Below are 22,043 nucleotides of genomic sequence, written 5' to 3' on the forward strand. Positions count from 1 at the left end.
TGTTGGTTGACTTCAAAATAATCTTGAAAATACTGGCCATAATAAATAATTCAAATGCTAACTGCACAGGATTTACGTTCCTTACAGTATGCCTCGTGTTCACCCCTGGTAGCTGAGTGGTCAGCACGACAGAATGTCAATCCTAAGGGCCCGGGTTTGATTCCCGGCTGGGTCGGAGATTTTCTCCACTCAGGGACTGGGTGTTGTGCTGTCCATCATCATCATCATCATCATCATCATCATCATCACTTCATCCCCATCGACACACAAGTCGCTGAAGTGGTGTCAGATCGAAAGGCTGGCGAATGGTCTACCCTATGGGAGGTGCTAGTCACACATTATTTATATTTTAGTATGCCTCGTGGGCCTGGAGCTATCTTCAATATATTTTGTGCTGGTTGTCTCCCATGTAATATAACAGGATTTTTCCCCATGTTTCATTTCCATTCTCTACCTGAAAAAATTGGATTACTATTTTACATATGTATTTACATATGATTACTATTAGTACTTTAATGAAAGTTTTTGCAAACATATGGTGGATTATATATACTTAACATTCTGATTTGAGATGTCAGCAACTTCAGGAAGTGGAGTTTCCAAATCTCCAGCACCATCAGAATCTTCAGTTGATTCACTACTTCCAGAAATAATAGCCTCAATCTCTTCATTGTTATCAGATGGTATATCTCCTAATTCCTCTTCTTCATTCAAAATTTCTTGTATTTCAGCAGTGAGTGGGAAATGTTAGTTTCATTATTGCAGGTGTTTCGTATAACATCTGTTCAATGTAACATTTGTCATTGTTTCCATAATGTTACGTTCAAGAAACAAAACAAAAATTTAGATTGGGGTCATTGTGACCCCAGTGGTACTCAGTGCATAGCCCATAAATAAATTTTAATGTGTTGTAAATGTAAGACTGAACATTATGTCATTGTGTACAAGCAACTGGGGGTCATATTGACCCCAGTGGTACTAGAAGGGTTGAAGACACATGTTTTTAGAAGCAAGCCAAGTAAGGCATACTGAAAGAGTCGTGTGAGCTGATTTGAGAGATATACTTCTAAAAGCTAACTACTGCAAAGTTTAATGGGTTACAAACTCTTAATCAAAAGGTCTTCTCTCGTAGTGGAGAATTTGAACAGGGAACTATAAACAGTTCACAGTATTATGTTCAACATAACATTGGTGGTGCAAGAAGAAAAGTGCCAAGAAGGGGGACAGTAACACAAGTTTCGCTGGAGTGATGCCCGTCAGTCTGTCTTACACATCCGTGGGGAAAGGGGCAAAGTTTCAGAGTAATATGGGCTTGCCTGGCGGTCAGGGGAGCTGGTAGTTGGGAAGAAGACTCATTTCAGTGGCGCACTTGGTGATGAGAGTGCCAAAATACCCAGGGGTGAAACAGTAATATACACACCTGGTACTTCTGGCACTCATCGAACTTCACTGTACTGAAGTAATCTACGCTGCTGTCAGTAATTCAGATGCTGATACCGGGGTGACGAACTGTGCGTCTGGCGTCAGACTTTGTACAGCTGCAGTCGAGTGTCCCGAAAAACACAGCTTGGCAAGGTAATGCAGAAGACACTGTAAGACGTCTCTCATTAACTGGTCTGCAGGAAAACGTGGAGACTGGATGCGGATGCAAAATCTTGCCGTTAGCGCAAACTCTGGTGACGTGCGGCAGCTGAAAATGCCAGCCGTGGGGCTTCGTGCAGGACGAGATGCGTAGAGCTCGGCCCGGAGATGCTGCCTAATCGAAGCGGGAGCAGAGATTGCGAGAGCGACAGTTCGGTCCGTATGGCCGCTCAGAAAGTGTGGCATTCGAAGGTCTGCCTGCTGCAAAAGTGACTAGCTAGGGTGCTGCGGGGGAGATGCAGTGGTACCTCGGCCGACAGGAACTTTGCTGTTTGCCAGTTTTCAGTCAGCGCAGCCCATCTGCTGCTACAAGTGGAGGCGAACAGGAGTTGTCATAGGGCCTGAGAGATATAAATGGAGAATAGAGTATGGAGATCAATAAGCAAAAGGAAAGTTCACTGTGATTGGCCTAGAAGGTAAAATGTTTTATATTAAGGTACACCAAATTAAAATCAGCAAGTGGCAGTTTACTGGGACCTAGGAAGCCTAATAATGGAAGAGCTAAGGAGCCACCAGGATGCCAAAGCTTGAAGGCTAGCTAAGAAAGTGTTAGTAGGGAAAAAAAAAGTTAAAGAGCTCAGGTAAAGGTTAGCAAAATGTTTTTTCGGGAATGTGGCTCTTTGGAGCTGAAACGTGGGCATTGAAAAGAGACTGGAAGCATTTGTGGATGTGGAGGAGGATTGAAAACATCAGTTCGCATTTAGTTACTAATGATGTAGTGCAGGAAGAAATAGAGGAAAGAAGACTACTATCACAAGTTAAAAGATAAAGAAAGAGTAATTGGTGTGGTTGAATGTTGCTGTGGGTTTGTTTGATCGTTAATGCCTTTGAAGGATTAGTGTGTAGAAGAATAATGAAAGGAAGGTAAAAGGTGGTGAGTGAAGTGGAAGTGGAGTCTACGGATGTTAAGAGATTGGCAGGAGATAAGACATTCCCATCATGTGAAGACCTGCCACTGGGAAGAAAGCATTGTAGTAGTACTACCACCTTCACAAGAGACTTTGTGACATTTATATTCGAACTTTACAAGTTAATCTGTGGCATAGTTTTCCCCCCACCATTCTCTGTTTTATATCCTCTCACTTCAGCTATCATTAATTGCTTCACTGCCCAAATAGCAACTCACTTGCTACTTTGTGTATTATTTTCTAACGTAATTCTTTCAAAATCCCCTGATTGAATTAGATTACATTCCATTAGCTTGTTAATACTTCCTTTATACTGTCTTCCCAAGACACTGTCCTTTTCCATTCAGTTGCTTTTTTCCAAGCCCTTTGATTTCTGACAGAATTAAAATGGTATCAGCATACCTTGACTAATTACTTTTCCCTGAACTTAAATGCACTATTCAAATTTCTCCTTGGTTTTCCTTTACTGCTTCTTCAATGTGTAGCTTGAATAACATTTGAGGATAGGCTAAAACCTTGAGTGAGTGTCTCTGCTCTCAGCAACTGCTACCTTTTCATGTCCTGTGGCTTTAGACTGTTACCTGGTTTCTGTACAACTACAAACCTTTTGTTCCCTGTATTTTATCCTTAACTACTTCCAGAATTTCAAGTAGACTAAATTCTCAAAACCTGTCTCAAAAAAATGCTATAAACATAAGCTTGCCTTTCTTAAAACCTAGGGTGAGTATTGCCTGTTGTATTCCTACATTTCTCAGGAATCCAAACTAATCTTCAAGGTCAGCCACTGACAATTCTCGTGTTAATATTTTATCTTTAAACAGGTACAGTGTTTTAGTGAGACTAGTAAATAAATGGTCTGGATTTTGATCCTCATTTAATCAAATGTTACTTCTGACAGTTGCCCATTTTTTCACACACAAAAAGCATTGAAAGAATTAAAAATAAAGGTGCTGGATTCAGATATCAGGTTAAGCATTTAGTGCTGCCTCTGCGCCGCCCCCCTGCCACCACCACCTCCACCTCACACACACACCCAGTAAACAAACATCTGATTCCACAAAAAATCTGACTCCCGTGTATATAACAGCTAAAATCTTCTGATTACTTTACAAATGAGTTCATTAAATATTTATCATGTGAGCAAGAAAAGGTTTGGAGTTACTAAGTGCTCCCATTCTCATATACTAGAGGAACATATTCAGAGTAGTTCTTGCATCGTCAGTATGCTGCCTAAAGAAATATACTCAGTTTCTTACTGTAATATTTGACTTACTGTTCAAACCTTTAATGTAAGAGTCTCTCTTAGTTAACAATTTATGACAGCATTTTAAATTTTTATGTTCGATCAGTAATTCTATGAAACACTGACAGTGAAATTTTTGTTGCCCCTGGAAACACAGATGTTCAGCCTGCAACATGCATCATGAACTGGGTTGACTATTAAGTATGGTAAAACCCCTTTTTAATGAATCTCTGGGAACCCAAATACTTACCTTCAAACAGGGGTTTCCCAAATGATGATTTTGCTACAGTACACAGGTGTGACCAGAAGCATAATTCAAGAAAGTTTAGCTGATAAAAGTGCTATTTAATTACAAAATTAACAATACCGTGTGCTGTACATTTAATCACCATAGGTCAGCAAGTGATAATCGAAAGATCACTGTGTCAAAAAAGCTAAGAATAAGATTCAATGACTGCTGGCCCGTATTTTGATAGGACCAGAGATGGGATCATGTAAGTCAGGGGGCCTGAAGATGGTATAATGTAGCACTGGAACTGGTTGCTCAAATAAAATAACAGGAAATTTAGATAGCTTAAGGTGTTCTAATTAGGCATTTTATACTAAACAGCTATGGTCCCGCAACCATTTCAATAAAGATAGACTTGAAGACTTATGTTAAGTTTGTCATGGGCATTTCAGATGCACGGCAGCTTTTGCTGAACTGTAAGCTTTCTGCTTTTGGATTGCTATATCTTCATGAAAGTAAAACTGGTAACTTCAGCGCTTCGATGAACATTTATACTTCCTGTGATTTGTAAGCTCAGCTACTGCGACATCCAATAAAGTGACATGTCATATGAAAATAAGTTTCTGATTCGTTAAAAACATATGCCCGTATCACTACTAGGGAAGTAGTTAGTGACTACGGTTTAAATACATGTCAACTGACTGAATAGCTTACCATTTAATGTGTCGCAGGACACAAAATACAACCTCTATGGAATGGAAAGAAATCTGAAACTCATTCTGATATGTTAGGAATTGCATAAAAATGGATTTCAGTTTGCAGAATGTTTCACATTTATTCTCTAAAAGTGGACTGTTTCCTAAAGCATGGTTCAATACAAGTGGGAAGGGATAACATTGTTCGTATTGGAGTTTTGCCAGGACCGAAGGAAATATACATAAAAGTAGGATTTCCTTAAAAGTGGGTTCATTAATTCAGGATTTCACTGAAATATAGATAACGATATTGGTGAACCAGTGCTCAGGTGAAAAAGGCCTGCCCTGTCAGAGTAAGAGCGTAATTCTCTGTGTAATCAGAGATCAGTTCCAGTTATTGCTTAGAATGGCAGTATTGTTGTAGTACAGCTCCAGCTGCATGCAAATAGAACGTTTATTCTGAACTTCGAATCAGTTAAAGAATTTAACTCCGTTGTGAAACTATCATTCAGTAATGAAGTGCTAAACATTGTCAGCAACAGCATCAATTTCATGTCATCCACGTGAACACTCCTTGTTTAGAAAGTTAGGTATTTACCATGTTCAAATTTTAATAAATTATTAACAACTTGTGTACATGTTGTAGCATCCACTTGACCTCCTCCTGAATCGGATGTTCTACAGTAAGCCACAAATTGTATAACAGAAATAAGTTGTTCCCCTCACTTTCTCCCATTTCAACTGATCTTTACATTTATTTTCAACATGCATTAGTTTTTGATACATTAAGGCATTTGAAAGACACCTGACACCATCTCAACATGAAGGTACAAATGAAAGAATTTGGCAAAACTGAATTTATTCCTACTCTAACATTGTAAGGAAGAGATAGATTGCTACTTACCATAAAGATGAGATGTCAAGTTGCAGACATGTGCAATTAACATTCTTTGCATGTAAGCTCTTCAGCCACAGCCATCATCAGAAGAAGAGAAATACACACATATATTCATTCACACAAGCAAGCACACCTCGTACGCAGTACAGCCAACTTCGCAGCTCAGAACAGAATGCCATTCTGGTCAGAGTTGGTCATGTGTGCACAAGGTGTGCTTTCTTGTGTGAATGAATGTGTTTGTATTTCTTCTTCTTCTTCTTCTTCTTCTTCTTCTTCTTCTTCTGAAAGGCTGTGGCCAAAAGCTTCTCTGTAAATGTCTTTTAATTGTACATGTGTGCAACTTAATGTGTTATCTGTTCCTTGTGTTTTGATGTTCCAAACTGGACTTTCTGTTAATTTTTGCTTTGCTATAGTTGAGGCAACATCAGAATAGTGTGTATTTATTTTGTACATAAAATTGTCAGTCTGCTAGTGGATAAAATAAAACTAACATATAAAGCCTACAAACAGTTGCGGGAGGCAACAACCGTAATTTCCTTCCAGTTGTAGTTAAATGAGTAATGCTCCACATAGAAGTGGCGTTTGGTTGCAGACAGGCACATTAATAAGCTTTCAGGCAGTCTTTTTTCCAAAGTAGAAAACACACCCTCGCACAACCACTTTTTCTGGGCACTGTGCCCCAGTACCTTACCCATAGGCTCTCTCTCTCTCTCTCTCTCTCTCTCTCTCTCTCTCTCTCTCTCTCTGCGTGCGTGCGTGCGTGTTTTTCCCATCCTGCTGTGCCTGTCTGCAACTCAGTGCCGCCTTTAGGTGGCGAGTAGCAATTCATTTTTTCCGTATTGTTATTCCATTCTGGATTTACCATTGTTAGATGATGATGATGATCTAAATTTTATGGTTTCCTATTTCAGAAGTTTTCGGTTAACAGACACAGATGCCAGATATTTTTACATTTAGTTGGCAGGTTTGTTTTGTTGGAATATTGATGGTATTGGCAACAGGATATTTGGAATTTTAATTTCCTTGCTTTAGCAGGTAGCACTTCAAATTTGTTCTGCTGACAAGTATCCTGTTTGGGCCACGCAGTGTACTGTTGTTGTTTGCTTAAATGATTGCATGCTGTTGTCAGCAAGCACATCACCTCAAGGGAGGAAAATAAACATTGATTTGTAAATGTATTTCAATTAAACACATCAGCTGCAAAATTTAGGTTCTAAAATGTTTTGTTAAGAGTATGAGCTTTGTGTCTTGTGTTTTATAGCAGGGTGTATACGACCCAGGAGAACTGGGAGATCCAGGAAAAATCCGGGAATTTTTTCATCCGGGAGAAAAACAGGAAAAACGAGGGAATATTTTAGAATTCTGCGAATTTTTCATTGTTTTCAGTCAAATTTTGTAATTTTGACTTGTAAGAAGCGATACTCTAACAAAGAATATTAGTGTATCCCGCTGCTGCAGAATAACACTTCAGCAATAAAACATGAACGAGTGAAAAAACTAAAATAAAACTTAAACTGCAAAGTAAATGCACCATATACAGCAACAAAACAAAGTGCTCATACAAGCGTCTGCCAACAGCAAAATTTGTCAAAGGCTTTTGGAAGAATATGCAGTGATTCGTAACAACAAATTGCCTCCGATGAGCGTGACGTCACAACTTTTCACATTAGATCGTTTAAGCAGTTACAAGTGAAATCATGAGCATGCACCATTTAGTAGTACCTTCTCCCTCTTCTGGCTACAGAAATGTGGCTGTCTAAGCAGCCGCAGGTTCGAATGTCTTGTTTCTTTTATGACCTAATGTAAGATCTTTTAATGTTTTACACGTACAGACATACGGCTCCCTACGACATCGTAGCTGCGCAAGCGCAGTGACGCCTGTCATCTGGCGCTTTCTGGAAACTGCAGAAACGAACCTATTTCTAACAGGTCACGGGAAAATATTCCGAATGGTGGTTTGAAAAGTGTTACTATCAAAGAAAATTTCCTTTTACGCAAGTTGAACTACGTACGAGAATGTACGATGAATTTCTTAAATCAGAGCGCGTTTGACTCTCATTTAAAAATAAACTCTTTGATGACGAGCCATTTAGATTAATTTCTAGCCCAGAAGAACACATTTATGTCGTTATTAAAAATTTTAATGGCACATTTGTGTGATATATCTTAAATTTTAATACGCGCATAAAAGACCAACATTATATGTGAAAGCTTAGCTTAGCTTCTCTTCCAGCATATTAATCTTATAGACCAATATTATAAGTGAAAGCTTTACTTTTCTTGTAGCAACACTTTGTATATTAATTTAAACCATTAACATTCTCTGTTTGTGTGTTCGCACTACTTATCAGTGATGTTGCTATTGGCTGACTTCATCACGTGTCATAAGCACTGAATACCTGGTATCATCGGCTAGTGAAAATCGCGTGACATGAGCATGACTGGCTTACAAAAGTGCATCGCAATCTCGATTTCAATGCTTCGGAAAGTAACATGCGGTGTTTGGTGGAATTCGACTTCATACTTTCGTAATACGAAAATATGCAGCGTGTGTGTTACTGCACATCAAAGATCTTTCCAAAATGTTCCTCCCCTCCCTTGTGTTTTGTTTTCTAAAGCACCGGGAAATTCTATGCCCATGTATAAAACCATAACCATTCAAAGGATGGATAAGTTGTACAGTTCATAGAGAAAGTGTACTGTCAGTTAACAGGGAAAAAGTATGTTTTCACCCAGGAGAGGAATTATTTTTAACCAGGAAATCCGGGAATTTTTTTTCTTTGTCCACGTATACACCCTGTATAGGTAATGTTACAACTTACAATGAAATTACTTAAATTTTGTAGGTATAGTTCATCGCACTGCATCTCCTCATTTGCATGCTGGTCAAGCTCCTGAGTTGCTTCATCAGATGATGCTTCAGCAGCAGCAGCAACAGCATCAGCAGCAGCAAATTAGAATACCTTCACCTTTAAACAATGGTAAATAACAGTTGAGTTTGGTTTAAATGCTTTGGAGTAATAGATCAGAGGTACCTTACTTGAATAAAACGTAATGTGTGTAATCTCTGCATGTTCTCACTAACTAAATTAAGTTTATTCCGTTCTGTACATGCAGCATACTGTCAGGGGTCTTCACTAATATCCCCCAGTATGACAGTAAAAACAAATACACTCACTGTTCAACCTCCAGGTAAGAAGCTGTGAAGTTTTTAGTTAAGTGTTCTAAAGTAGGTGTGCACTATCTTAGAGATTAAACTGTCCTGTTATTAATGGTAAAATAGTTCCTTTTATGTATTTTTTACACACTCCTCTTCATATCATTAAAATGTGGGTCTTTCAGTAGTTAAATCAGTTGCAGTGAATGTGAGCAGTGTGAAATAGCAAATAGTTTTGCATTTAAAGTTTGTATATATTTAAGTGGAAATGTATTATGGGACTACAGTAGTTGAATTCAGAGCAAGAAAAGGCAGGTGTGCACGCCATTAAACTTCATATTTCATGAAAGATTGACTTCACTTCTCACGTTGACAGAATTTTGCGATGCCCAAGAACTTGAAGTTGCATTTAATGTAATGTGGTAATAGGCATATGAGGTCTGTTCAAAAAATTCTGGAACTTTGTCTGCAATATTTTTCTGCACTTATCTTTTACTTATTGTGCATAGTCTCCTTAGAAATACTGTCCACCACAATTGATACATTGCTCCCAGTGCCATTTCCACTTTTGGAAGCTGTCTTGACATGCTTCTTGCTGGATCATGCAAAGCCCCATCTGCGAATTTTCTTATGTCGTTGCAAATCTGTCCTTCCAATGGGGTTTTCAACTTGGAAATAAAAAAGTCCACAGGTGCCAGGTCTGGAGACAAGAGGATGAGGCAACACAGTGATTTCATTTTTTGTGCAATAGCCGTGCACCGACAGGGATGAATGTGCGGGTGCGTTATCGTGATGCAAACCCACCAACTTTTACAGTTTATTCATCAAATTTACAGAAATGGTGACATTTTATGGTTTATGGATAGACAGTGTCATCTTAAAACTTCGCAGACAAAAATTTGAAACATTAACATTCGATCATCACCCCACTTCCGTTAGATTGATTGTTTTGTTTCCATGGGTCGAAGGCAAGTCTAAGATAGTCGATAACTCATTCTTTGATGTGGTTGGTACTCTTCACTACGTGATGTGTGTGTCATCATTGGGATTGAATTCAAAGCCAGGATAATAATTTTGCCATGTGAGTCATACATGTCCGCAGGTTCTGCTGTGCAAATCCTTTGTTCTGCTCCATTCGCTTGTCGTGATTAAACTCATATTCTTTGACCATATGAGGACTAATTACATTTTTCCATTCTTTCCTCCTCCTTCCTCTTCCTCCTCCTCCTCCTCTTACCATGCGCATGTTCTTCATTCAAAGGGTTGGTGTCATGTTTCTTTAACGGTTTAAGGCTGAGTGTGCTTTGACATGTGTTTCACTGCCTTGTGTGTGTTGTTATTTTATGTGACATTCAATGATACAGGTTTCTTTTGATGTTTAAGTACATATCAGAACATTCCTCGGGCATTCTCATACTCTATATTCCTGTTGTAGGATTCATGAATAAATGCAACAAGAAACAGTACTTCTAGGCATTTAAAGAACCATAATCTGTTGATTTTCTGTGCACACTAAAATCAAAAAAGGGAGGAAAATTTGCCTTTTGCGCTATGTGTGGGTGTGATATTAATGGTCCGCATGATGGAAGAAAAGATTTAAGTAATCATGTGCGGTAAACATGTAAGTTATTTTACATGAAAGGAAGATCACAATGTACCCTTAAGTGCGGCTGGTCATGCTGGTTCTTTAAGATGATGGTTCCACATCAGAAGTTGCAAAGAAACATAGCTTTGGTCACACAAAAATGATGTGCATTGTAAATAAAACTGCAAAAAATGCATCATCTGAAGTTGTTAAGGGCCTCTGATATTTTGTGGGGAAAGAGTAGTCAGCACTGTGCTGTCCATACCAGCTTAAGATGGGGGCACAGCAGGGCGAAATACATGTAACCTGATGTTATCACAGCTGAATTCCCATAACATAACAACTGAAAACTGTGTGGCTTTCTGCTCTAATAATGCCCCTCTTATGATAGGGCACAAAAATGGGGTTTCAGCAGTTCTGAAGGAAGTTAACCAGGTATTGCCATCATAGGTTGCACTTGACACCTGATGAATCTAGCAGTTGAAAAAGGTGGTGGAGGATTACAACTTAAAGTGGGTGAGATCCATATTCATTCAATCTGCTTCTCTTTCTTCTTAGAGGAAGTAATATTATGTACCCAAAACATTTCCATATGCTTGACATCTTTCAGAATACCTAGAGTTGAACAAGGTGGATCCAAAGAGTATCAAAAGAGAATTCTTCATTCTGCTACTACAATTACTGCTAAAAGAGTAGCATATTCTTCCAAATGTGACAAACCCATCCTAAAAGGTAAGAGTTCAGCTACAACATGTGAGGGAATAATGTTTATGTTCAGGTGTCACGAAATTTGAACAAAGCCTTTTGAACTTTCCTTCATGTGACTATTAGTGTGTTTGACAAATTTGGTATTGCCCTTAAAACTTATTCCCCACAAGTTCACTTTTTATTAGAACTTACACTGGAGTTCCTAAAGCAGTTTTGAACAAAGTTCATTACACCTAAAATTGTCAAAAGCTCCTCACTGTTTCAAGTAGAGTACAGCTTGATTGAAAATCAAAGAAGTGACAATGAGTTAGTTATTGGCATTTGGTTTTTGAACATAGTGAATGATCTCCAGGATACAGATAAATCCCTTTTCTTTTCATCAATGAGAAACTACTTTTGTGCTGTGTATGACTAAATCATAAAGTTTCCACTCAAGAATGACATGTTGGAGCATGCTCAAATTGCAAGGTTTGACAAAATTGAAAATGTACTGTTTTCTTCCATTAGTTTTCCTTCGGAAAGTTTCCTCATGATATGCAAGGATGAAAATGAAACTACAGATGAGGTGGTGAATGATCTTCAGAGGCAGTTTATAGCTCTACAGGCAGATGACACTTCAGCTGCAAATAAAGAGGCTGCAAGTAATTGCAGTTGGATGCAAGTATCAAGAATTCTTGGTGCCAATTTACTTCTTAAATATAATAATTTCTAGAATAATCTTCTATTTCTCACCCTTCCCCCTTAGCAGTGCAGAATGTGAACATGTTTTCAGCCTTGCAAAGAAAAATAGAATAGAGTTCAGATCATCCACAATGGACAATGATTCTTTGGACTAATTTCTTTTATAAAGATCAGGGCTTCTGGTCCCTTTTATGGCAAAACATTCTCAAGACTGTTTGCAGGAAACTAAAGAGATCACAACTTTGGCTTTGATGTTGAAATAGCATGTTTTTCAGTGTGTATTATATTATTCCTTGCCTTTGTTACATTGAAAAAGTTTTATTGTGTAAAGCCTTTTTCAGTTGTTGCGTATCTGCTTAATTTATCGAGGAAGTCCTATTATGTATGCTCCTAACAAATTCACCAAGACTGCTGCTGTTAAACATGGATTTCATTCTGATTTTCATGTTCGTCTACAGATCAATGAAATCACATTTACGTATGTAATAGGCTGATGAAGTATCATGTTTAAAGCCTGAAGTATGTATTGTATTTTGTAATCCAAGTATTGTATTTTCGTCAAGCTGGATGTGTCGAAAGTAGTTGTTCTTTTTTTACATGAGGTTTTTTTTTAACTTGGCAGGTATGGTGATGCAAGAGTCATAAATTGTTTGGACACATTTCCTTCTCACATTTTCACGCAGGCATCATAACATGTCCCGATAGTTCCATCGATCAACAGTTTGTCCCTATGGCACGAATTCATAATAAACTTATCCTTCAATATCAAAGAAAACTATCAGTATGGCTTTGACATTTGATCTGACCTGAAGAGCTTTTTTTTTGTCTGGGAGAACTTTTCCCGAATCTTTGTGGAGATTGAAACTTGGTCTCAACAGCATAACTGTAGACCCATGTCTCATCACCAGCTAGTCTCTTAAGGAGCATCTCGTTCACATTTGCTCGATCCAAAAGCTCTTTACAAATTGTGAGGTGAAGATGTTTCTGGTCAAGACTTCTGAGCCCTGGGACAAACTTGGTGGAAACATGACTCATTCCTAGATGCTATGTCAGGGTTTCATTACATGATCTAACAGAAATGTTACATTCTTCTGCAATCTCTTGGAGAGAGTTGGTCTTAGATCGGCAAGCACCATTTCATTGTCGCTCCTGACCACGAGCGTTTTTGGTAGATGTCTGAGGGTGTCCTGAACAAAAGTCATCTTTTAACTCTTTAACGTCTGTCCGGCCATTTTTAAACCATGTGAATCATTCGTAACACTGACTACAGCTTAGAAGACTTCCTGCATCATTTGCTGTGTCTCTATAAAGGTTTTCTTAAGTTTCACGCAAAATTTAATGCAGGTGCATTGCAAATTTTGAGATGGCAGATTTGGAGGAGCAAACTATACAACACAACTTTCTGCTCAATACAACACTGAACAATAACCAGCATACATACAACAATGAAACTTCCAGCAGTTACACATTAAACACAGTCATGTGCAGGGATGCCAATGAGATGCCAACACAAAATTACAAATCTTTTGGAATTTTTTGAAAAGACCTCATATAAAGAACATTTTTGTGCATTGAAATTCCTTTTGTCATAATTTATGCAAATAATTCCTTGTTGTAGTGGTGCCACGTGTTCCTTCTCCACGGGAATTGCAGCTTCACACACAGAATATAATGCAATCAGCCTTAATAAAGAAAAAGTTGGAAGAACAGCGTGAAAATTACAGAAAGAGGCAAGAAATGCAACAGTAAGTACAACAGTGCAGCTGTGCTATTAGCTTGAAAAAAATGTAGTGTGATATTGTGCACTTCAGAACTTTAAAAAGGAAAAATTTGCAAGACGAAACTACAATTATGGGTGGACATCCTGGGAATGCTTACCTTCAGGAGGTGAAATTCTTAATATTAATACATAAATACAAAAAAAGATTCTATCCCAGCTTAAGAGCATAAAAACTATTTGCAGTACTAACAATTCAGTATCCTGAAGGTAAGTAATGGCCAACAATTTTCTCATAATTTTAAAAATATAGTTTGTAAATTTCTATGAACAGCTTGGTGAAAGCATTATCATAGCAAAGATACACAGAACCAACGCCGATCAAATTTGTAAAACTTCGTATGCTGACTAGATTTGCTGATAATGAAGTTGAAAGAATGTACAATTAGATGAAAACAATTATTCAGATAGTTAAGAGATGCAGAAGTCTGATGGGTGACTGGACTTTCATAGTAGGAAAAGGAAGAGAAGACAGAAAGGACTGAAAGGGAAAACCATAGAGTACAATTTTGCACAGAGCATAATTTAAACTTGGCTAATAATTGGTTTAAAAATCATGAAAGAACATAGTATATGTGGAAAAGTTCTGAAAAAATTACTTAATGGTGAGATGAGTTTCAAATCCAGATTTTAAGCTGCAAAACATTTCCAGGGGTAGGTGAGGACTCGGAACAGTTTATGAACTGCACATTCAAACTGAAGAAGTTGCAGGAAGATAGAAAGTTTAGAAGAAGGGACTTCCATAAATTGAAAGAACCAGAGGTCATTCTGAATTTAAGAGGCAGTGTTAAGCAATGTTGGACTGAAGCAGGTGAGATGAATAAAATAGAAAATGAATGGGTGACTTTGAGAGATTAAATTAAGAAGGCATCTGATGCTCATGTAGTTAAAAAGCCAAGGCCTAGTTAAGTCCTTGGATAACACAGGAGAAAATAAATTTGAGAAAAGGAGGAAATTAATAACGCAGCAACTGAAGCAGACCAAAGGGCATAGTCTAAAAAGAGACAGAAAATGCAAAATGGCTAAACAGGAATGGCTAGATGACAAAAGCAAGGCTGTACAAACATTAGTGATGAGAGGAAGGATAGATACTGCCTATATGAAAATTACACACAACTTTGGAGAAAAGAGAAAGAGCTGTATGATTATCAAGAGGTCAGCTAGTAAGCCACTATTACCTAAATAAGGGATAACTGAAAGGTGCAGAAATTCAGAGGACCAGGATTTTGAGGCCGACTGCAGAGTGATTCTGCTGCCACCATTGCACAGTTTGCAGAAGGATCATGTAGATAAGAGAGAAATTAAAGCTCGTACAGAGGCTTATGTGGCTGAAGGCAACTTGTTACAAGTAACACCATCATCAAGCATGAAATGGAGTAAATCAAAGACAGTCAATTTTTCACAAAATAATTTAATTGAATAGATAAAAAGTCTACTTAGCAAGTGGCAGCAGAGCACACACATAAAAGAAGGTTGTAATTAGTCAAGCTTTCAAAGCCATTGGCTCCTTCAGGCAGAAAGATGGGGAGGGGGGGGGGGGGGGAGGACTGGAGAGGTCTAGGAAAAGTGGTATATTTCTGGATAGTCTCCCAGAACTGTGGATCAGGGAAGACTTACCACACAGGATGAAGAGGAGAGACACAACCGACTTATTCCGTTATGTATGATGGCAGTGGTATACAAAGCTGATACTTGTAATTAGTGGCCCTTGGCCATGTAATGTATCATGTTGTAAGTTGAATGTGTTAATTTGTCTTATATGGTGATGTAACACATTGTATTTCCACAATTCTGGAGATGATTGTGTTGGTAAAGTGAAACGTGCAAAATAAAGAAAATGTTACATTTTACTTGTAATGGCCTTACAGTTTTAATTTTAAGGAAAGGAATTTACTAACAGTAGTACATGGTACCCTCCACCATGCACTATACAGTGGCTTGTGGAGGATGCAGGTGCAGAAGTAGAAGAAGCAGGAAGATACATATTGAAGGGCTATACAAGGGGAAGTAAATGAAAATAAGAGATAGGAAACTGTGAGAACAATTTAAAGTCTACTCACTAAGCAGCAGTGGCAAGGGAAAACTAATGCGCGCGCACTCGCACTCACGTACACACACACACACACACACACACACACACACACACACACACACACACACAAGGATTTAACTTTTACAAACTTCTGGAACCAGTGACTCCTTCTGGCAGAAGAGTTGAAGGGGGAAGAAGAGGGGTGAAGGAAAAGGACTGTAGAGGTTTAGGAAAAGGGTTACAGTTCAGAAAAGTTACCCAGAACCCTGTGTAGGGGAGACTTAATGGATGGTATGAGAAGGAAGGACTCTCCCAATTAAATTTCACATGGTCCTTTTCTGAATCCAATGCCACTTTCCTCACCGAAGGCAAGCTACACACTTCAGTCCACATCAAACCTACTAACAAACAACAGTACTTAAATTTTGACAGTTGTCATCCTTTCCATGTTAAACTTACCCTCCAATACAGCCTTGGCATTAGAGGCAAATGTATTTTTTCAGATGCAGACTCTTTACAGCAATGCACTCTCACTTCAGCCTTCACTGGACTTACTTATCCGAACAGCCTAGTTCAAAAGCAGATTTCCCGGGCCATCACAACCAATACTGGTACTGCTGATCCCTCAAAAAAACTACTTCGGAGCACACCACTTGTCACCCAGTATTATCCTGGTCTTGAATGTACCAATTGGCTATTTTGACAAGGCCATGACTTCCTAAAATCATGCCCCGAAATGAGATACATTCAGTATGAGATTTTGCCCATAGCTCTTTGTCGCCCTCCCACTCCCCACAGTATACTTGTCAGACCCTTCGCTGCTCCTGCACCTGTATACCTGCCCTATGGCTCCTACCACTATGACAGTCCCCGCTACAAGACTTGGCCTTTGCACACTCCTACTGCCACCTATTCCATCCCTGTAACTGACAACACACACACACACACACACACACACACACACACACACACACACTATCAAAGGGAGACCCATCTGTCAGTCTTTGCTTCTCATCCTGTGTGGTAAGGCTCCTCTGACCTGGGGTTCTCGGTGACTTCCCTAAATTGTACCCGTTCCCTAAACCTCTCCAGTCCTTTTTCTTCATCCCTCCTTCATCCCTCCTTCATCCCTCCTTCATCCCTCCTTCACCCCTCCTTCATCCCCTTCAGTTCTGCCAGTAGGAGCCACTGGCTCTGAAAACTTGTAAAAGTTAAATCCGTGTGTGTGTGTGTGTGTGTGTGTGTGTGTGTGTGTGTGTGTGTGTGTGTACTTCCCCCCCCCCCCCCCCCTGCTGCCACTTCGTGGGTAGATTTTTAATCTATCCATTTATATTATCAATAATGGATTATTTTCATTGTTATATGAGAATAATTTGATGAAGTACATGATGTTCCTTCAGAATTACTGAAATCGTAGAGACCCAATGATGGTAAGCTCATGTGCAAGATAGGAGACAGATGTGACTTAAAAGATGAGATATTATATTAATTCTGGTACTAACTGTTGTGAATATTATTGAACCACCAGTTTAATGGCTTGTTGTAAAATACTTACACACATCGTGTATAGAAGAATGGAGGGACAGCTTGAAGCTCTTCGTTGATCATCTTCTCGGGAAGTTCAGTTTGGATTCTAGAAAAATGTGGGAATAGATGAGGCTCTACCGAGCGTAAGACTTACAGTAGAAGGTACATTAAAGTAAGTAAACCAACATATGTGGCATTTGTACATTCAGAGAGAGCTTTTGACTGGAACACACTTGTTGAAATTCTGCAGATAACAGGGATAAAATAAAAGTAGCAAAACTTGTACAGAAACTGGATGGCAGTTAAAAGTTGGACATGAATGTGAAGCCGTAGTTCAGAACGAAGTGACCGGCTGCAGCCTAGCTTCAATATTACCCAGTTAATACATTGAGCATACTGTGTGAGAAAACGGAGAATTTTGAAAGAGATTGCAGTTCAGGGAAAAAATAAAAACTTCTAAGGTTTGTCAATGACACTGCAATGCTGCCCGTCTACTAAGGACTTGGAAGAGTAGTTGAATGGGAAAAAGGTGTTAAAAGAGATGTTATGAACATCAGCAAAAGTAAAATAAGGGTAATAGAATGTGGTCAAACTAAATTGGGTGATGCTGTTGGAATTGGGCTAGCAAATGGCATTAAGATGTAGATGAATTTAGCTATTTCGGTAGCAACATAAGTGATTGTTGAAGTAGACAAGATATAAAATGAAGACTGCTGATGGCAAGAAAACTTTCTGAAAAAGAATGTAACATTTAATAGAAATTTAAGGGTTAGGAAGTCTTTTCTGAAGATACTTGTCTGGAGTAGCTGTATATGGAAGTGAAATGTGATTCATAATCAGTTTATATAACAAGAGAATAGAAGCTCTTCAAATGTGGTGCTGTAGAAAAAGAGTAAAGATTAGTTTAATGTATTGAATAATAAATTAGGAGATTGTGTTGAATGAAACTGATGAAAAAATAAAATTCTTGAACAACTGGACTAAAAGAAAGAATAGATTATAGTACATGCTGTGAGACATCAAGGAATATTTAATTTGTTAAGAGAGAAGTTGGGGGGAGGGGGGGGGGATGTACCTAGGAATGAATAAAGTAAACAGGTACAGATGTGTTTAGGTCACTGTAGCTATTTGAGGATACTCTTGCACAGCAGATTGTGGAGTGGAAAGCTGCATCAACCAACCTTCCGATTGAAGACAACAACAACAAGAGTTGTAACAGTGTACGTAGTCAATTTTTGGACTGTCTTTGCTGTGTTGCTGAGACCATGTTACACTGACGCAATGCAGGGTATGATGAACTTCAGTTTATACTAGGTATTTTTAGATGTTCTGTTTTGGATATTGTCTTCTTGCAAGTAAATTCTTCTTGGGAATGCTGCCTTGTAGTGTTTAGAGGAAGCATTGAGAAGAGACGTAAAGAAAAAGTTAGGACTTGCTGAAATTTTTAAGTCTTGATAGCAGTAAAACATGTAAAATCAGAACCTGCTCATTATTGGTTTGTCGATTAACAACCAACTTAAGATCATTCTTAGTAAAGAATCAATATGTACATGTAATGGTGCCAACACCACCATCACTTGCCACTCATCATGCTTAAACTTAGTAACAATGGTGGTGTGGCCAGCACTGTATGTAGATTCTGATTCTTTATCCTGCATGATTTGAAGATGGTTATTAACCAACCAAACCAGTAATGAACAAATTGATTATATATCTTCATTGCAAGCAATACTATTTAAATTTGTAATTAATGATGCTGATTGCTGTATCTCCTTTGCCTGATGTCAGGTCTTACAAAAACTTGATTATCGTACTTATTTTCTTAAACTTGCCTTGTCATAGATTTTGTGTGTGTGTGTGTGTGTGTGTGTGTGTGTGTGTGTGTGTGTGTGTGTGTGTGTGTGTGTCTTCCTAAGTTATTGAATCCATAAAAGAATACTTAATAATACAACATAACTGAACCACTTTAGTTGTGCAAGTAGTGTTCTGTTGTACTTCTTACTTCTATGAAATTCAACATCAAATAGAAGGGCTTAATCCTGCAGACTTCAAAGATGACCTCAAAATTGGTTATACCCTCCACAAAAATTGTGTAATCAGTAAATTGAAAAGAATGAAGTTCAGTTAGTAAGTTTTTATATTTGAATGTTGAAGAAAGTGGTTAGATGGACAGCAAAAGAAATACTCAGGTGAGTAAAAAATGACCTGAAATGCTTATAGTTTTGGGAACTACACTTCTGAGGTGAGGTATGAAATGGAAAGTTTGCATTCACTGTATTAAAAGTTCTTAATTATAGCTTTGAGGCATTATTTTAATGTGTTAAACACTAAAAAAAACCCAAGATTTCTCAACAAGTTGTTGAGATGTATGTCAGGAATAAGTAGGGGAGACATAAAAACAAGAAAAAGGCTTAGGGTAAAAAGACGAATTGGAAAAGACTTGACTGCACTGAACATCAAATTGTTGTGGAACATGTTGCTGAGTAAATGAATGATACAGCATCTCAAAGAGCAAGGTGGTTGGAAGGTTGGTACACCACTTGTGAATTCACATAGGAACAGAATTGATGCATATAGTTGTTTGTAAAAATGGAAAAGTATAGAGGGGCATCAATGGATGAGAAATGTGTGATAATCATAAAGAGAGTGATTTCACAATGTTTTGTCTTTGGTCAAGTATTTAAAGTCTAAATATCAAATATGTTGGATAAAGTTACTGCACCTTCACAAATTGGGTCAGGAATTAGTGTTACATTTTAATAACTGTTATTTCCGGTGTTATTGTCAAAGAGTTCTTGAAAATTAGTAAGAAATGGTTTGTGCACTTTGGAATTACTCCCTTTGTTTAGCCAACACTGGTGGTACACATCTCTCAGAAGTACACACATCAAAAAAAGTTTTGCATCACCTCGGTTCTGGAATATGTACAGAAAATTGGAATAGAGATAAACACAAACATCATTTCTGCCCTTTTTATTGCTTATGAAAACACACATTGCATGCTATACCACCATACAGTGAGCCCTTCAGAGGTGGTGGCCCAGATTGCTGTACACACCGGTACCTGTAATACCAAGCAGTATGTCCTCTTGCATTGATGCATGCCGGTATTCGTCATGACATACTATCCACAAGTTCATCAAGGCACCGTTGGTCCAGATTGTCCCATTCCTCAATGGCGATTTGGCGTAGATCCCTCAGTGATTGGTGAGTCATGTCATCCATAAACAGCCCTTTTCAATCTATGCCAGGCACATTCGATAGGGTTCATGTCTGGAGAACATGCTGGCGACTCTAGTCCAGCGATGTTATCCTAAAGGAAGTCTTTCGCAAGATGTGCATGATGGGGGTGTGAATTGTCGTCCATGAAGAAAAGGGCCTCGCCGATATGCTGTCAATATGGTCGTACTATCGGGCGGAGGCTGGCATTCACATATCGTGCAGCCGTTACGGCACCTTCCATGACCACCAGCGGCAAAACAGCAGGGAATGTCAACCTTGTTGCACTCGGACAGTGTGTCTAAGGCGTTCAGCCTGACCAGGTTGCCTCCAAACACGTCTCTGTCGCATATGCCTTCAATCAGACAATTTTCACTCATCGACAAAGAGAATGTGATGCCAATTCTGAGCGGTCCATTCCGCATGTTGTTGGGCCCATCTGTACTGCACTGCATGGTGCCGTGGTTGCAAAGATGGACCTCACCATTGATGTCGGGAGTGACGTTGTGCATCATGCAGCCTATTGCACACAGTTTGAGTCGTAACACAACATCATGTGGCTGCATGAAAAGCATTATTCAACATGGTAGCGTTGCTGTCAGGGTTCCTCCAATCCTACCTAATCAGTAGGTAGCAGTCGTCCAGTGCAGTAGTAGCCCTTGGGTGGTCGGAGTGAGGAATGTCATCGACAGTTCCTGTCTCTCTGTATCTCCTCCATGTCCGAACAACATCGCTTTGATTCACTCTGAGACACTTGGACCCTTCCCTTGTTCAGAGGCCTTCCTGGCACAAAGTAACAATGCAGACACGATCGAATTGTGGTATTGACCATCTAGGCATGGTTGAACTACAGACAACACAAGTTGTGTACCTTCTTCCTGGTGGAATGACTGGAACTTATGGTATGTCTGACTCCTTTCATCTAATAGGCACTGCTCATACATGGTTGCTTACATCTTTGGGCAGGTTTAGTGACATCTCTGAATAGTCAAAGGGACTCTGTGATACAATATCCACAGTCAATGTCTATCTTCCCGAGTTCTGGGAACCGGGGTGATGCAAAACTTTTTTGATGCGAGTATATTAACTCACCTCTGTTAATTGTGTGTTCATGTTTTTCTTTAGGTCACTCTCTCCCAATGTGTCGTCATTGTCAAATGCAGGAGGAAATTCAGTTAAGACTGGAGATTCTGCACCTCCAAAACTTATATCCCCCACACCTCTTGCCTTTACACCAACTTCTGTGCTGAGGAAGATGACAGCTGAAAAGGATCCTGAAAACAGTGCAACAAGCAACAGAAGTGAAGCAAAATCTGCAGGTACAGAAAAACTTGTAGCTTTATCTCTCTCTCTCTCTCTCTCTCTCTCTCTCTCTCTCTCTCTCTTCCAGTAAAGTAGTGTGTGTTTAAAATAAGTGTATTGTTTAATTAAATTCAATCTATGGTGTAAACATACCTTCCACATATCTACTACACCACAGTTAAGACACCATGTATGCTCACTGTGCTATTATATGGATGAGCAAACCAGTTGCATGCTCTATGATATCCTTTTGATAGCTGTATGCGATAATTGAGTGAACACACAACCTGCAATAATTGTGGCTAAATTATATCTAAGGGTGGGTTGTATACTGCTGCTTTTTAGCCCAATTAACAATTAAGCGTTGCTATCTCTTAGCACAGTAGTCAGTGAATTTTCCATAGAATTAAGCATAGTGTTTAAAATATATTAAAATCGGAG

General features: G+C 38.8%; 1 protein-coding gene across 8 annotated transcripts in view; it reads left to right on the forward strand.

Moving 5' to 3' along the window:
* Positions 1-22,043, forward strand: part of LOC126100417 (eukaryotic translation initiation factor 4E transporter-like) — a 274,981-nt gene that overhangs the window by 213,523 nt on the left and 39,415 nt on the right. For 7 of the 8 annotated variants that reach the window (XM_049911013.1, XM_049911014.1, XM_049911020.1 and 4 more), the window contains 4 exons: positions 8,461-8,595; positions 8,732-8,806; positions 13,364-13,490; positions 21,426-21,619. In XM_049911013.1, coding sequence (XP_049766970.1) covers positions 8,461-8,595; positions 8,732-8,806; positions 13,364-13,490; positions 21,426-21,619 — 531 coding nt within the window. The remainder of the gene's footprint in view (positions 1-8,460; positions 8,596-8,731; positions 8,807-13,363; positions 13,491-21,425; positions 21,620-22,043) is intronic. The other variant, XM_049911016.1, reaches the window with a different exon arrangement.

Source organism: Schistocerca cancellata, chromosome 9, assembly GCF_023864275.1.
Source record: "Schistocerca cancellata isolate TAMUIC-IGC-003103 chromosome 9, iqSchCanc2.1, whole genome shotgun sequence".
In the NCBI taxonomy this organism is placed as follows: domain Eukaryota; kingdom Metazoa; phylum Arthropoda; class Insecta; order Orthoptera; family Acrididae; genus Schistocerca; species Schistocerca cancellata.